This window comes from Aquarana catesbeiana, linkage group LG07, assembly GCF_042186555.1.
Source record: "Aquarana catesbeiana isolate 2022-GZ linkage group LG07, ASM4218655v1, whole genome shotgun sequence".
Taxonomy (NCBI): Eukaryota; Metazoa; Chordata; class Amphibia; order Anura; family Ranidae; genus Aquarana; species Aquarana catesbeiana.
Window position 1 is genome coordinate 126,074,536 of NC_133330.1, and position 18,008 is coordinate 126,092,543.

An 18,008-nucleotide genomic window follows, 5' to 3' on the forward strand; every position below is an offset into this window, starting at 1 on the left:
CTATGTCCTTGAGGTTGATGCCTCTGAAATAGCTGTGGGAGCCATATTGTCCCTACTTCACCCTGTCGCTTTCTTCTCCACGAAAGGAACTATGATGTCGGTGATCAGGAATTACTCGCTATTAAGTCAGCCCTTGAAGAATGGCGCTATCTGCTAGAGGGAGCCGCACACCCTATTCTTGTATTCTACAAAAACCTAGAATACTTGAGAACAGCAAAAAGATTAAGACCCCGCCAGGCTAGGTGGGTTCTCTTTTTTGCAAGATTCTGCTTTCACATCACTTACTGGCCCGGATCCAAGAATGGGAAGCCTGATGCTCTCTCACGCATGTTTCAAGACACTGAAGTATCCCCCAAATCTGATACCATTTTACCTGCTAAAAACTTCCTTTTGCTGTAAACTGATCTAATTTCCCAAATCAAGACAGCAGTCCTGAAACATCCTCCCTCCCAAGAACTTCACTTCCAACTTTAGGAGTGTCTCTACTTCCACGGTGAGCAGATCTTTGTTCCGGAACAATTACGGACAGTAGTTCTCTACATGTGCCCCGATCATCCTCTGGCAGGGCATTTCGGAGTACACAAAACTTCGAAGCTAGTCCTTCGCTCTTTTTGGTGGCCAGACTTAATACAGTTTTGTGAGATCTTGTACAACATGTTTAACGAAACAAGACGGACAAAACTAAGAATTGGGGTCTGCTGGAGCCTCTCCCTATACCAGATAAATTATGGAGCATGATCTCCATGGACTTTATTGTCGAGTTACCTCCATCCGAGAGATTCACCACCATCTTTGTCATAGTAGATCGCTTATCCAAGATGGCCCACTTTGTGCCCCTAAAAGGTACCCCTTCCGCTGCAGAGATTGCCTCATCTTTTGTCAAGGAAGTGGTGCGTCTACATGGTATTCCTGTTAACATCACGTCAGATCATGGAGTACAGTTTACTTCCAGGTTTTGGAAATCTTTATGTGAAGTTTTGAGCATTAAACTCTGCCTATCATCTGCTTACCACCCCCAGACGAAAGGCCAAACAGAGAGAATAAACCAGACCCTGGAACAATATCTCCAATATTTTTCTTCTTTTGCACAGGACGACTGGGCATCTCTTTTGCTGTTAGCAGAGTTTGCTTACAATAATTCAATACACTCCTCTATCAAGCAAACTCCCTTTTTTGCTAATTATGGGTTTCACCCAATCTTCTTGCCCGATGTTCCCCAAGAATCCCCGGTACCAGCAGTACAGGATCGTCTGGAGTTCTGGAGAGCTAACAATCAGTTCCTGCAAGAAGCTATCTCCAAGTCCCAGGTAGATGACAAGAGGTTCTATGATAGAAGAAGGAGAGGTAATCTGGATCTGAAACCCTGAGATAAGGTGTGGCTATCTACCACAAATCTAAAGCTGGCCTGCCCTTCAAGGAAGTTAGGACCAAGATACATTGGTCCATTCTCTGTAAAAAGGAGGATTAACGCTGTTGCCTCCGAGTTAAGTCTGCCAGAGAATCTAAGAGTTCATCCGGTGTTTCTTTATCATACATCACGGGACACAGAGCACCATAGTAATGACTATCTGGGTTATATGCTACGTTTAGGTGATTGGACACTGGCAACCAATAGTAAGAAGATTCCTCCCATATAACACCTCCCATACAGGATGTATCTTTAGTTTTGTGTCAGTGTCTTGAAGGTGATGGTCACGACTATGGAAGCTCTTCAAATTTCTTCAATAATGTCCCAGTGAGGATGTTATAATCGGATCCATTCGGATGGCATATTATGCTAAAGTGGATGGTACCCAAGCCTTGGTTCAAGAACAAGGTTTTGCCTGTAATGTGTCCTTTATGGCGCTGGACCCTTGTTGTATGGTATTCCTGGTCTTTCATTTGCCCAAGGAAACCTAAAGGGTGCCTTACAGGTCCAAGGGTGTGGACCTAAACAAATAAAAAGGGGACCCGGTCCTTGAAGGTCCTCAGTGGCGCTACCCGCGGTGATGAGAGAAGATTGGGCCTGTACGGGCCCTGCAGAGAGGATCGGTGAGTGCTCCCTCTGGAGGCCTAAAAGTAATATTACTGTATTGACATGACATGTTGTTGCCAAATGTTCATACCTTATGTTCCACTGTTAGTCCCATATAGACATACTAGGACGGCTGTCTCCCGCATGGGGACCGCGTGTGCTGGGCGCGCGCGGGAAGCGTGCGCATGCGTCAGGAGTGCGCCGCGTGCCTGGGCGCCTGTATCCATCTGTGTTCGCTGTTGCGTACGCGGGTAGCGGTCACCACGTGCATGGCGGCGTGAAGATATGGCGCTGCGTGCGCATGTGCAGTAAGATTCCGGGGCACGCGTGCATCACGTGACGACGCGCGCATATAGAGGGAAGTCAGCGCCTGCGTGTGTTAAGGCTGTTTGTCAGATTAGACTTGTATACGGTGGAACACAGAGGCTACGTGAGTCGGGCATTTGCAACACATAGAAAGTTAAGGCCGTGGTGATTACTATACACTGTTTTTCAGCCTTATAGCACAGAGAGATTATTGTTTTTCCTCTAAATCCCTGTAAGCAATGTCTTCCAGAAAACGAGGCATGGGGAACAGGGCTAGTCCAGGGGTTAAAAAGACTCCTTTAAAAACAAGAGATCAACCTCAAGCTACTGCAGCACCTAAAGAACTGGTCAGCCAAGATGCCATGTAAAAGGCTGCTCGCGGCTTTTCCCTTTCATGGGGAACGTTTGTTTGGAGAGGATCTGGATAAGTATATCCAAAAAATCTCAGGCGGAAAGAGCTCCTTGCTTCCTGTTAAGCGAAGGAATAAGCAGCCCTCCTTTAAAATTCCTAATGCTCTTGGGCCAGCCGCCTCTTCTCCCAAGAAGTATCGACGGCCTCAACCACCTGCCTTTAAGAAACCTCAAGGTCAAAAAAAGACCTTGGACTCAGAAGTCGAACAAAGGCAATGCCAAGTCCTCCTTGTGAAGGGGCACCCCCACTCTTACAGGTGGGGGGCAGACTGCGGCGGTTTGCAGATGCTTGGGCAAGGTTGGTGCAGGACAGGTCGGTCATTTCCACTATAACACAAAGTTACAAAATAGAATTCCAGGATTTTCCCCCATCGGTTTCTGATATCAAGAGTCCCATCGGACCCAGAGAAAAAGAAAAGCCTATTCCTAGCCTTAGAACAGCTAAAGAGGCAAGGGGTGATTATCAAGGTTCCGCACAAAGAAAGATTCAAGGGGTTTTATTTAAACCTATTTACAGTGCCGAAACCAAATGGGGAGGTAAGGCCCATTCTGGACCTCAAGTCCCTCAATTCCTTTCTAAAGGTCCGAACCTTCCATATGGAAACGGTTTGTTCAGTGATCGCATCCTTAAAAAAAGGGAATTTTTTAGCATCCATAGACATCAAGGATGCACACCTGCATGTGCCGATTTTCGGCCAACATCAAAGATTTCTACGCTTCGCAGTAGAGGGGTGTCATTTCCAGTTTGTAGCACTTCCATTTGGTCTGGCTACGGCTCCCTTGAGTCTTCACAAAAGTGTTGGCTCCAGTATTGGCTTCTCTAAGGTCCCAAAAAATATCGGTGATAGGATATCTAGATGACCTTCTGTTAAAGGACCAGTCCTATTCCGCCCTGATAGAAAATGTTTCAACTACTGTTCATTTTCTGAGAGGCCTAGGCTGGATCCTGAATATGGACAAATCGGCCCTTCATCCAGTTCAAATCCTGACATATCTAGGCCTGATCCTGGATACGACCCAGGAAAGGGTGTTTTTACCCCCCTTAAAGGTCAGCTCAATAGTGGAGCTGGTCAGGAAAGTCGAAAGGGTAGAAAGACCCTCAATTCAATTGTGCATGAGACTGCTGGGCAAGATGGTGTCATCTTTCAGCGCAGTTCCTTATGCGCAGTTTCACTCCAAGTTGTTCCAGAAAACTATCCTGGAGGCTTGAACAAGTCTGTTCTAGCCTTGGATCATCCAATGTTTCTATCCCCAAGGGTAAAACAGGACCTCTCTTGGTGGTCAAGGACCAGCAACTTAAGGGGTGGGAAGTCCTTTCCGCCGGTAACCTGAAAGGTGGTAACTTCAGACGCCAGTCGTCTCAGCTGGGGAGCGATATTGGAAGAGGCCTCCGTACAGGGAAAATGGTCCCAGGAGAACCTTGCCCATCAATCTGCTGGAAATCTGCGCAGCTAGCTTGGCTCTCCTATTTCCGGTCAGAATCCAGTCCGACAACTCCACAGTTGTGGCATACATCAACCACCAAGGGGGCACCCGGAGCCGGGCAGCCCAAAGGGAAGTGAATCACATATTAGCTTGGGCGGAGAGGCACGTGCCGTTTTTGTTGGCAGTCTTTATTCCAGGTGTGGACAATTGGCAGGCAGACTACCTAAGTCGTCAGCAATTGTTACCGGGGGGAGTGATCCCTACACCCCGAAGTTTTCCTTCAAATCTGCCAGCATTGGGGGATGCCAGAGGTGGATCTTCTGGCATCCAGGTTCAATGCCAAGGTAGACAGCTTTGTATCCAGGACCAGGGATCCGCTTGCCGTAGGGACAGATGCATTGGTGATTCCCTGGGATCAGTATACCCTAATTTACGCTTTTCCTCCGATCCAGATGCTGCCGCACCTGTTATGCAGGATACAGGTGGAGCAGAAAACAGTAATTCTGGTGGCCCAGGGTGGCCCAGGAGGTCCTGGTACTCAGAAATTGTGAGGATGGCGGTAGGAGACCCATTGTGCCTCCCTTACCGCCCAGACCTGTTGTCCCAAGGTCCCATATACCATCCTTTTTTACGGTCGCTGAGTTTGATGGCATGGCTATTGAGACCAGGGTACTGAAAGACCGTGGTATCAGAGGGTCTATTCTGTCTACTCTGATAAATGCTAGAAAGCCAGTTTCTAGAAGTATTTACCATAGGGTCTGGAAATCATACATTTCCTGGTGCAAGAGGAGAAAATGGCACCCTCGCAAGTATACTATTGGGAAGGTCCTTGCCTTTCTTCAAACGGGAATTGATTTAAATCTATCTCTAGGGACCATTAAGGGACAGATTTCAGCCTTATCAATTTTTTTCCAGAGGCCAATCGCATCCCATTCTCTAGTGCGAGCCTTCGTCAAAGGGGTGATGCACTTAAGGCCGCCGGTTATGCCCCTGGGATTTGAACTTGGTACTATCAGCTTTACAGAGTGAACCCTTTGAACCTATTAGGCATATTCCTTTGATTCTATTAACTAGGTAATTGGTCTTTTTGGTGGCCATAACCCCGGCTAAAAGGGTGTCAGAATTGGCCGCCCTTTCTTGCAAAAAGCCCTTTCTGTTTGTTCATCAGGACAAGGTGGTGATGCGACCCTGTCCAGATTTTTTACCTAAAGTGGTCTCCAGTTTTCACTTGAATCAGGATATTATTTTGCCTTCCTTCTTTCCCGACCCTAGGTCCAAGAAGGAAAGATCACTTCACTCACTAGATGTGGTGAGAGCAGTAAAGGTTTACTTGGATATGCCAGCTCCTTTTCGGAAGACTGACTCTCTTTTCATTCTGCCAGAAGGTCCTAAAAAGGGACAGGCAGCAACTAGTTCAACTATTTCTAGGTGGATTCGCCAGGTTATTATTCAGGCTTATGAGTTGAAACACAAGGTTCCACCTCGATATCTCAAAGCTCACTCTACTAGAGGAGTTAGTACATCATGGGCAGTGCGCCAGCAGGTGTCTATGGCTCAGGTTTGCAAAGCGGCCGCTTGGTCTTCGGTTCATATATTTACCAGGTTTTACCAACTGGATGTTAGGTCTCAAAAGTTTTTGGCCACGGCGTGCTGCAAGCAGCTTCTTAAATTTTGGGCCTAAAAGGGGTCTAGGGATACTATGTTCCCTCCCCTCAAATGCATTTCTTTAGGACATCCCAGATAGTCATTACTATGGTGCTCTGTGTCCCGTGATGTACGATAAAGAAAAATGGATTTTTAAAACAGCTTACCTGTAAAATCCTTTTCTTGGAGTACATCACGGGACACAGAGGTCCCTCCCCTCTTTTTTCTGGGATCTTCATTGCTTACTACAAAACTAAAGGTACTTCCTGTATGGGAGGGGTTATATGGGAGGAACCTTCTTACTATTGGTTGCCAGTGTCCAATCACCTAAAGGTAGCATATAACCCAGATAGTCATTACTATGGTGCTCTGTGTTCCATGATGTACTCCAAGAAAAGGAGTTTACAGGTAAGCTGTTTTAAAAATCCATTTTTCACGTGTCCCTCTTGAAACGGTCTGTGGCTAATCCCTTTCCTGAGCAAGAACCTGAGACTCCTGCTCCACTGCTGGTTGAAGGGAATGAGGAATTTGAGGTGGAAGCTGTCCTAGATTGCAGGAAGAGAAGGGGCCAAACTCAGTTCCTCATTAAGTGGAAGGGCTATGGCCCTGAAAATAATTCATGGGAACTTTGCTCTAATGTGCACGCTCCACGATTGGTTCGAGCCTATCTTTCGCCTCCATCCTGAGAAGAATTCCATAGTGGGCATCCGGAGGGTGTCCTTAGGGGGGGCAATGTAAGGAAACCAGTGAATCACTGGCATGCATGCAAGCTTACGGGTGTCTGCAAATGCCGTGCCTGTTTATGAGCGTGAACATGCAGGAGCACGTCCCTAGCACCAATTGGCGCCTAACGGCCTACTTAAAGGGAGCCCCAACCACTGATCTGTGCTGACTGGTCTTCAGCTGTGCTCCTGTTATCCTGAAACCTGTGTTTGTTCTGTCTGATTCCCATTGCTGACCTTGGCTCCTGTTGACCCTGCTCTGGACTCTGCTATACCTGATCTCTGGTTCCTGATTCCCATCTGACTCGTCTCTGCCTGATGTTCTGGTATCCTGCTGCCTGTCTGTTAACAATCCCAGCTTCCCCTCTGACTTGTCTCTGCCTGATGTTCCGGTACCCTGCTGCCCGCCTGTTAACTAACCCAGCTGCAACTTCCTGCTCTGCAACTACAGTCCTGCGACCAGCTGCAACTTCCTGCTCTGCAACTACTGTCCTGCGACCAGCTGCGACTTCCTGCTACAGGTTTCCGGGTCTTCATCTGCAGACACTCATGTGCCTCCTGTCCCTCGGCTACTTCTGTTTCACTCTCAGCGGGACCTGGGCTGGAGATACAAGAGAGGCTGACCTCGTCATTTCAGTCTCCCTTCAGGTACGTGACACTAGCACAGGAGCAAGGGGGACTGAAGATAATCCAGCAATTTGGCAGTGTCTGGGCTTGGCTTATATAGGGAAGTTTGAGGTCACTTCCTGTGCGCCTCCTGGGGATTTTCCCGCCTTTTTCCATCAGGTAGATCCTTTGCGCCTCCTGGGTATTTTTCCGCCTTTTTCCATCAGGTTGATCCTTTGCGCCTCTGGGTATTTTCCCGCCTTTTTCCATCAAGTCTTCTGCGCAAGTGCGGGTTGGCGCCCTGGACTCTTATGCCCTGTACACACTATTGCACATTCCGATGGATGTAGGCTCAAACTTGTCTTGCATACACACGCTCACACAAAGTTGTCAGAATTAACTAATTAACTAATGTCAGAATTTCCGTACGTCCAGAACGCGGTGACGTACAACACGTACGACGGGACTATAAAAGGGCAGTTCAATACCAAGCGCGCCACCCTTTGGGCTCCTTTTGCTAATCTCGTGTTAGTAAAAGTTTGGTGAGAGACGATTCACGCATACACTAGTTGAGTATTAGCGTAGGGTACAGCATTGCACAGACTAGGCACACTTTCACAGGGTCTCCCAAGATGCCATCGCATTTTGAGAGACCCGAACCTGGAACCTGTTACAGTTATAAAAGTTACAGTTACAAAAGAAAGTGTAAAAAAAAAAAAAACACAAAAAAATATATAAAACAAAAAAAAACAAAAATAGTTTTCGTTTTATTGTTCTCTCTCTCTCTATTCTCTCTCTATTGTTCTTCTCTTTTTTACTGTATTCTATTCTGCAATGTTTTATTGTTATTATGTTTTATCATGTTTGCTTTTCAAGTATGCAATTTTTTATACTTTACTGTTTACTGTGTTTTATTGTTAACCATTTTTTTGTTTTCAGGTACACCATTCAGCTGCAGCGCGGATTTATTTATCTTGACAGCAACAGCGTTTGCTCCCAGGATACATAAAACCATGACTCCAGCGCTGTTGGAGGTGATATATGCCGAAGCATGGGGGCAGCAGGGGCGGAGGAGCGATTTGCGCCTAACTTTTGGGGCGGATGCCCCCATGCTTCGGCATATATTAATGGTGCATGTATGCCCATCATTAGAAGTGGGTGGATGAAGGGAGGTATTCTAATTGTGGGCATACCCGCCAATCAATCTCTTTTTTTCGTTCAGTCCACAGGCTGCATGTAAAAAAAGATTACAATATATGCCCAACAAAAACCAGCAACGTACTGGTATGTTGCTGGACTTTGAGTGGTTATACCAGAATGATGCCTGCAGGTTTGGGTATCATCTTGGTATCATTCTTTTCAGCCAGTGGTCAGCTTTCATGTAAAAGTAATCCTAGCAGCTAATTAGCTTCTAGACTGCTTTTACAAGTAGTGAGAGGGAATGTCCCCCACTCCCACCGTCTTCCATGTTTTTCTCTGGCTCTCCTGTCCCAACAGGGAACCTGAAAATGCAGCCGGTGATTCGGCCAGCTGACCATAGAGCTGATCAGAGACCAGAATGGCTCTAATCATCTCTATGGCCTAAGAAACCAAAAGCTACAAGCATTTCATGACTTAAATTTCGCCGGATGTAAACAGCGCCATTGGGAAATTGGGAAAGCATTTTATCACACTGATCTTGGTGTGGTCAGATGCTTTGAGGGCAGAGGAGAGATCTAGGGTCTAATAGACCCCATTTTTTTCAAAAAAGAGTACCTGTCACTACCTATTGCTATCATAGGGGATATTTACATTCCCTGACATAACAATAAAAATGATTAAAAAAAATGAAAGGAACAGTTTAAAAATAAGATAAAAAAGCAAAAAAAAAAAAAGCAAAAAAAAAAAAAGCACCCCTGTCTCCCCCTGCTCTTGCGCAAAGGCAAACGCAAGCTTTGGTCTGGCGTCAAATGTAAACAGCAATTGCACCATGCATGTGAGGTATCACCGCGAAGGTCAGATCGAGGGCAGTAATTTTAGTAGTAGACCTCCTCTGTAAATCTAAAGTGGTAACCTGTAAAGGCTTTTAAAGGCTTTTAAAAATGTATGTAGTTTGTCGCCACTACTGTTTGTGCGCAATTTTAAAGCATGTCATGTTTGGTATCTATGTACTCTGCCTAAGATCATCTTTTTTATTTCATCAAACATTTGGGCAATATAGTGTGTTTTAGTGCATTAAAATGAAAAAAAAAGTGTGTTTTTTCCCCAAAAAATGCGTTTGAAAAATCGCTGCGCAAATACTGTGTAAAAAAAAATGAAACACCCACCATTTTAATCTGTAGGGCCTTTGTTTTAAAAAAAATATATAATGTTTGGGGGTAATAAAGTAATTTTCTTTATTATTTCTTTCTTTAAAAAAATATTTTTTCATGTAAACAAATAGTGTCAGAAAGGGCTTTGTCTTCAAGTGATTAGAAGAGTGGGTGATGTGTGACATAAGCTTCTAAATGTTGTGCATAAAATGCCAGGACAGTTCAAATCCCCCCCCAAATGGCCCCATTTTGGAAAGTAGACACCCCAAGCTATTTGCTGAGAGGCATGTCGAGTCCATGGAATATTTTATATTGTGACACAAGTTGCGGGAAAAAGCCAATTTTTTTTTTTTGCACAAAGCTGTCACTAAATGATATATTGCTCAAACATGCCATGGGAATATGTGAAATTACACCCCAAAATACATTCTGTTGCTTCTCCTGAGTACGGAGATACCACATGTGTGAGACTTTTTGGGAGCTTAGCCACATACGGGACCCCAAAAACCAAGCACCGCATTCAGGATTTCTAAGGGCGTAAATTTTTGATTTCACTCCTCACTGCCTATCACAGTTTCGAAGGCCATAAAATGCCAAGATGGCACAAACCCCACCAAATGACCCCATTTTGGAAAGTAGACACCCCAAGCTATTTGCTGAGAGGTATGGTGAGTATTTTGCAGACCTCGCTTTTTGTCACAAAGTTTTGAAAATTGAAAAAAGAAAAAAAAAACATTTTTCTTTTCTTTCTTCATTTTCAAAAATAAATGAGAGCTGCAAAATACTCACCATGCCTCTCAGCAAATAGCTTGGGGTGTCTACTTTCCAAAATGGGGTCATTTGGGGGGGTTTGTGCCATCTTGGCATTTTATGGCCTTCGAAACTGTGATAGGTAGTGAGGAGTGAAATCAAAAATTTACGCCCTTAGAAATCCTGAATGCGGTGATTGGTTTTCGGGGCCCGTACGCAGCTAGGCTCCCAAAAAGTCCCACACATGTGGTATCCCCATACTCAGAAGAAGCAGCAGAATGTATTTTGGGGTGTAATTCCACATATGCCCATGGCATGTTTGAGCAATATATCATTTAGTGACAACTTTGTGCAAAAAAAAAAAAAAAAGTTTGTAATTTTCCCGCAACTTGTGGCAAAATATAAAATATTCCATGGACTCAACATGCCTCTCAGCAAATAGCTCGGGGTGTCTACTTTCCAAAATGGGGTCATGGGGGGAGGGGGGTTTGAACTGTCCTGGCATTTTATGGCCTTCAAAACTGTGATAGGTAGTGAGGAGTGAAATCAAAAATTTACGCCCTTAGAAATCCTGAAAGCGGTGCTTGGTTTTCGGGGCCCCGTACGCGGCTAGGCTCCCAAAAAGTCCTACACATGTGGTATCCCCATACTCAGGAGAAGTTGCTAAATGTATTTTGGGGGGCAATTCCACATATGCCCATGGCCTGTGTGAGCAATATATCATTTAGTGACAACTTTTTGTAATTTTTTTTTTGTCATTATTCAATCACTTGGGACAAAAAAAAATAATATTCAATGGGCTCAACATGCCTCTCAGCAATTTCCTTGGGGTGTCTACTTTCCAAAATGGGGTCATTTGGGGTGGGTTTGTACTGCCCTGCCATTTTAGCACCTCAAGAAATTAGATAGGCAGTCATAAACTAAAAGCTGTGTAAATTCCAGAAAATGTACCCTAGTTTGTAGACGCTATAACTTTTGCGCAAACCAATAAATATACGCTTATTGACATTTTTTTTACCAAAGACATGTGGCTGAATACATTTTGGACTAAATGTATGACTAAAATTGAGTTTGTTGGATTTTTTTTTATAACAAAAAGTAGAAAATATCGTTTTTTTTCAAAATCTTCGGTCTTTTTCCGTTTATAGCGCAAAAAATAAAAACCGCAGAGGTGATCAAATACCATCGAAAGAAAGCTCTATTTGTGGGAACAAAAGGACGCAAATTTCTTTTGGGTACAGCATTGCATGACCACACAATTAGCCGTTAAAGCGACGCAGTGTCAAATTGTAAAAAGTGCTCTGGTCAGGAAGGGGGTAAATCCTTCCGGGGCTGAAGTGGTTAAGGTAAGATTTCTCCTTTAACCACTAGCTGCCCGCCCACTGTCATATGACGGTGGTACGAGGCAGCTATTGTTCTGGGCCGCCGTCATATGACATGATCGCCTTCCCGGGCCACTAGGGGGCGTGCGCACACGCCACGTCACTGGGGATCCAATGCTCGTGCCCGGGGGCCTCATTGTCCGCCGGGCACCCGCGATTGCCCAGTAACTGAGCAGGACCATAGATCTGTGTGTGTCAACACACAGATCCAGGTCCTGTCAGAGGAGAGGAGACCGATGGTGTGCCCCTTGTACATAGGGACACCGATCGGTCACCTCCCCCAGTCAGTCCCCTCCCCCCACAGTTAGAATCACTCCCAGGACACACATTTAACCCCTCGATCACCCCCTAGTGTTAACCCCTTCCCTGTCAGTCACATTTATACAGTAATCAATGCTTTTTCATAGCACAGATCGCTGTATAAATGTGAATGGTCCCAATGTGTCAAAAGTGTATGATATGTCCGCTGCAATATCGCAATCACGATTAAAATTGCAGATCGCCGCCATTACTAGTAAAAAAAAAAATAATAATAATAAAAATGCTATAAAACTATCCCCTATTTTGTAGACGCTATAACTTTTGCGCAAACCAATCAATATATACTTATTGCATTTTTTTTTTACCAAAAATATGCAGAAGAATACGTATCGGCCTAAACTGAGGAAAAAATTTGTTTAAAAAAAAAAAAAAAAATTGGATATTTATTATAGCAAAAAGTAAAAAATATTGTGTTTTTCAAACTTGTCCCTCTTCTTTTGTTTATAGTGCAAGAACTAAAAACCGCAGAGGTGATCAAATACCACCAAAAGAAAGCACTGTTTGTGGGGAAAAAATGATGAAAATTTTGTCTGGGTACAGCGTTGCATGACTGCCCAATTGTCATTCAAAGTGTGACAGCGCTGAAAGCGGAAAAATGGCTTGGGCAGGAAGGGGGTGAAAGTGACCAGTATTGAGGTGGTTAACATCACATTCTATGTATTTAATGTTTGCTAATGTTTTGTATTTCTTTCATAATTCCCGAATTACCATGATTGTAATATGCTGTGAATGTCCCTTTGTCCTCATGCATGTTGGAATTTTTTAAAGTTTGTTTTTTGTTCTTCATGCATATTTGCCTTCACTAACCTCACCAGCATGCTCTCCTGGGCCCATATCCACCTTGTCTAGTCACTTAACAATGTATTTTGTCAGCTCCATTGTAGTGCTTTACCCTAAACACCCCTAAAATGTGTACAAATGATATTTGTGTCCTTAAATTCATGCAGAGTGCCAGAGGCTTTTTTTTGAGCTCCCAAAATCATTTGGAACCCTCCCTCCCCCAACCGCTAAGTCAGCTGATACCAATACTTTATCTGCTGACTTTGCCAAACCCATACACACTATACATATTTATGGATGGATTCCCCAAAGCATGTAGTGAAGGGGCCTGCCTGAATACTTTCAAATGGTACTGTTTAAAGTTTTTTTCTCCTATTATTATCTTGATAGGTAATAGCAGAATGTAAAAATGTGCTTCAATTTGTACAGTGTGTATTTATATTTTTGTATTATGACACTTCTTACCAGTCCAGTGGGCTGCCAATAGTGTAAGTAAGGAGGGACTGGCTAAAGCAACACACATTATTTATGCATTCAGCTCTCAATGAAGTGGAGACGGTTACCTGTCCAAAACATCTCCCCCCCCCCAAAAAAACATTTTTTACAATGGGCCATCACAGGGGGTGAGGAATCTGATAGGTGGACCTTATACTTTTGTCTTTAAATACTCCATAAAATAAATGTTTTCTACTGATGTTGGTCAAGAATGTTTGTGTTTAATCTGCTTTCAATGTTTATGTGCAAAATTACAAATTTTTGTTTTCTTATTTGACTCCACAGTTTCCTTCCACGCCACAGGAATGGCAGACTGTGGCCTCCCACTTTGCCCAGCGGTGGGACTTTCCTAACTGCGGAGGGGCAATTGATGGGAAACACGTCCACATCGTCCCACCCCCAACTGGTGGTCATACTATTACAACTACAAGGGGTTCAATAGTATTGTGATGTTGGCGGTGGTGTCGGCTACTTACGAGTTCCTGTATGTGGACGTGGGGAAGAATGGGCGGATGTCGGATGGTGGAGTCATTGCCCCGGCCAGAGTCCTACAGGCATCTCCAGAATGGCAGCTTGGGCTTGCCACCTCCAGAAGACAATGCGGAAGGACTCCTATTCGTCTTTGTTGCAGATGAAGCGTTTGCGCTGGGGACCATCTTATGCAGCCATTCCCTATGAGGACCCTCACCCCGGACCAGAGGGTTTTTAATCTTCTGGCCAGAAGAGTGGTGGAGAATATGTTTGGAATAATGGCCAGCCGGTTCCGCCTATTTCTTACACCAATACACATGGCGGAATATAAACTGAATCACGTCATCCTGTCTTGCTGTGTTCTACACAACTTTTTAAGGAGAAATTCTTTGAACTATGCTGCCTCAGTTGGGCCTGAGGCCGGAATTCATAATGAACCAACCCTGACAGCGCATGAAACTGGCTGTCCTGGCTTGCCCCCCCCCCCAGAGTGCCCGCGAGGTCCATTTAAGATACGTTGAATACTTTGTGGGTAGGGGGGCCATCGATATGCCAGACAATGTCTGAGACATTTTTTAAATAAAAATATCTTAGAAACTGAAGTAATATTTGCTTTGATTTACTGCCTGGCTTTCTTTTAGCTGTCTCCTCGGTTATCTTTTAATGGTATTATTTTTTTGGCCAAAAAGAAAAACTTCAACAGTGCAAACAAAATTTCTTTGAGACATGAGGTAACAACCTCTTCTTTGGCTAACTATTAATATTATGTTGTGGGTCTGCTACACACACCTTGTTTTTGTTGTTAATGTATGTAATGCATTACTGACAAAAATATTCATCATTTTCAGCACCATGACCGAAATTTGGGGAGTAATGAAAATGGCGTGATTGTGTAAAATTGTGTAAAATTATAAAGCACTGTGGGTGTTATTTACTAAAGGCAAATCCACTTTGCACTACAAGTGTACTTGAGACTGCACTGAAACTGCACTTGTAGTGCAAAGTGGATTTGCCTTTAGTAAATAACCCCCATTGTCACTGAAAAAAACAACTTTATTCCAAAAACTGCTTTTGAGCATTGAAAGAAGAAGCCACACATTGTTGATTATCAAACTTTTTACTCAAAGCACAATCACATGTGCGTTTATAAAAGGGTTTTTGAACAAACCAACATGTTTGTTGTATAATAACTTTTTTTAGGTCACATTAATGATAAATGGCCTTTTATAGGTAAAACAGGCATGTTTAAAACCATAAAACAATACACAACTCTGGAACTTACAAAGTTCAACTTTTATAAAGTGAAGGCAATATCAGACATGTCGAAACTGGGTTGATATTGCCTTCATCAGATGGGGTGATGTCACCCCTGTAAAAGCCAAATTTTGAAGATGCACACAAGTTGGTATTCAAAATGCTGATTTCCCTCCTGATCCCATGCCTAATGTCAACATGTGCTAGCGCCCATCATGGGGGATCAATGGACGGGTTTTGGGGCGCAACCCCTTCCTCTCAGCTATTTTAGTAGCGAGGAAGGGGTTGCACCCACAAAACGCGTACACTGATATCCCCTGATGGCAGATAGCATATGTTGACACACTCTTTTTTAAAATACGTAAAAAAATTGTCATAAAAACCACACAAAAAAATAGAATAAAGTTAGGTGTTTTAGATTCTCCCTAAAACATCAATGATGTTCTTCATTTTTTTTTTTGAACATCATTGATGTTTTCCTTTAGCTGTTTTAAATTGCAATTGCACCCAATGGGTAATGATAATGATCTCCCCGATGAGGATCTGGGCACTTTCACTTGTGAAATGCGATTCTTCTTCCACAACATCCCCATCACCTAAAAATAAACAAAAAAACACACTATGTATTATAAATATGCAGGCATCCATCTATTACCTGAAGCTGTGGTCGCAGACACTTACCTGCTGTGGTGACAATTTCGCCAATTTCAAAGACGTCTCCCTCCTCCTCCTCCTCTGGTTGGGTTTGGGGGATTTCCCCTTTTTCCAGAGGTGTGGAGTCCCTGGTCTCTGATGTACCAAGTCTTTTCTCCCCTATGTGATAAAAAAAAGGTATACTTAGCACACAGATATTTGATGGCAGAAATAGGAATATGAAACATTGCTTGGAAGTGTCGAGTACAATTGTCTGTTTTAGCAGAGTTCCAAGCTGAAAACATGATTTTTTTTTCCCTTTCTAAAGTTGGAATACTTACCTGTTTTGTGGAAGTTTCACAGATGGAGACACCCCTATAGTATTCACTGGAGCACCTGTGTGGGACCCCCTACTAAAAAGGGGGTGTTCTGGTGTCCCACACTAGTGCTCCTGCGTCCAGATGTGTAAACAGCTGCTGAGTGTCCTCTCCTTACACAGAATCTAGTTTGCATTTCATTCTAGTTACAAACCCATCTAAACCAGTGGTCCCCAACCTTTTTGGCACCGGGACCGGCTGCGTGGAAGAAAATTGTGCCAAGGCCCGGCAAGGGGGGGGGAATGTACGCACACGTGGGGGGGTAGGCGAATTTCGCAGGCAATTTATCGGGGCAATAGCTGGTGTTCTGCTGTTGGTACTTCAATCATCACAGCACCATGGTTGGTATAGTATCAGAATGAATGAAGTGCATTATTTCTTATATTACTTTGTAATATAAATGAAATAGTTCCACTCACCATAATGCAGAATCAGTTGGAGCCCTGAGTGTGTCACTTTCCACGTCACCTGCCACCAGATGAGGAATGCCACTTGCCGCGCTGCCTGACACCAGATGAGGAATGCCACTTGCTATGCTTGCCTGCCACCAGTTGAGGAATCCCACTTGCCACATCACCTGCCTGTGCCACCAGTTGAGGAATGCCACTTGCCACGTCACATGCCTGTTCCACAAGTTGAAGAATGCCACTTGCCACGTCACCTGCCTGTGCCACCAGTTGAGGAATGCCACTTGCCACGTCACCTACCTGTGCCACCAGATGAGAATGCCACTTGCCACACTGCCTGCCACCAAATGAGGAATGCCACTTGCCACGCTTGCCTGCCACCAGTTGAGGAATGCCACTTGCCACATCATCTGCCTGTGCCACCAGATGAGAAATGCCACTTGCCACGCTGCCTGCCAACAAATGAGGGATGCCACTTGCCATGTCACCTGCCTGTGCCACCAGATGAGGAATGCCACTTGCCACGCTGCCTGCCACCAAATGAGAATTGCCACTTGCCACGTCACCTGCCTGTGCCACCAGATGAGAAATGCCACTTGCCACACTGCCTGCCACCAAATGAGGAATGCCACTTTCCACATCACCTGCCAGTGCCACCAGATGAGGATTTTCACTGCATTGGTGACACTGGTCCAGTGATCGTTCTTGAATGAGGGCAGGAGAGCAGAGATGCGGGGCGGGCGATGAGAGATGATGTCATCTCTCTGCTCCCTGCTGCACCGCCGACATTCCTCACGCTGTGAGGGCGGAAGAGCGGTGATGCTATGCGGGCGGAGAGAGATGTCATCTCTGCTCGCCAGCCCTTTCTGTCATTCGCCCGCCCGCTTTTCTCACCGGTGCCCCAAAATGTCATGCTGCCTGCCGCGGCCCGGCTGCAAAGACGCTACGGCCCGGTAGTGGGCCGCGGCCCGGGGGTTGACAACAAACTTTTTTTAATAGAAGTAGGCCAGAAAAAAATGTATTGAACTGCATCTGCACAAAACATCATATTTTAGTGGCCGAACGAATAATGTTTCCTACTAACGATTAATGTGCCCATGAACATGAAAGTTGCCATTTTAAACTGTACAACAGTAAAGAAGAGCACATGGAGTAGCACGAACGTAATAATAATAAAGAATCGGAACACAGGACAACTACTTACTTTTTTGCAGCACTCTCCTGATACTTCTATACTGATCATGCTCCCTCAATTTCAGGTCCGACCAGCATTTCCTCAGTTGATTCTTGGATCGCCGTACCCCAAAATTCCTGTGCAGACTCTTCACAACTTTTTTTTTAACAGAAAAGTTTTTATTTATCTCCGTCTGAGAAAAGATTCAATACAAAAAATACAGTTACAAAATATTTAAAAAAAAGGGGGGGAAGGAATGGAACAAGCTAATAATACATATCAGCGGATATTACATCAAAAAGTAAGACATTTACTGTATTTATTGGCGTATAACACTCACTTTTTCACCATGAAAATCGGCTGCAAATAGCGGGTGCGTGTTATACGCCAATACTTCAATTTTAGCTGCCTCGAAGGGGACAGGGAGGGGGGTGGGACGAGGGCCGTCAGATTACATACAGTGAGAATCTCCTGTTTACTTGGCGGCCTCTGTAACAGGAAGTCCCATCTCCTGGGCCGCCATTGGACCACTGATCTGTCTATCA

The 18,008-nt window shown here is 44.5% G+C and overlaps 1 protein-coding gene across 1 annotated transcript in view; it reads right to left on the reverse strand.

Annotated features, from left to right (window-relative positions):
• The window catches only part of POLDIP3 (DNA polymerase delta interacting protein 3), a gene marked incomplete in the record, with an annotated part of 573,953 nt that overhangs the window by 526,038 nt on the left and 29,907 nt on the right, over positions 1-18,008 (reverse strand). Inside the window, 1 exon segment of the mRNA XM_073592662.1 lies at positions 17,494-17,656. Coding sequence (XP_073448763.1) covers positions 17,494-17,656 — 163 coding nt within the window.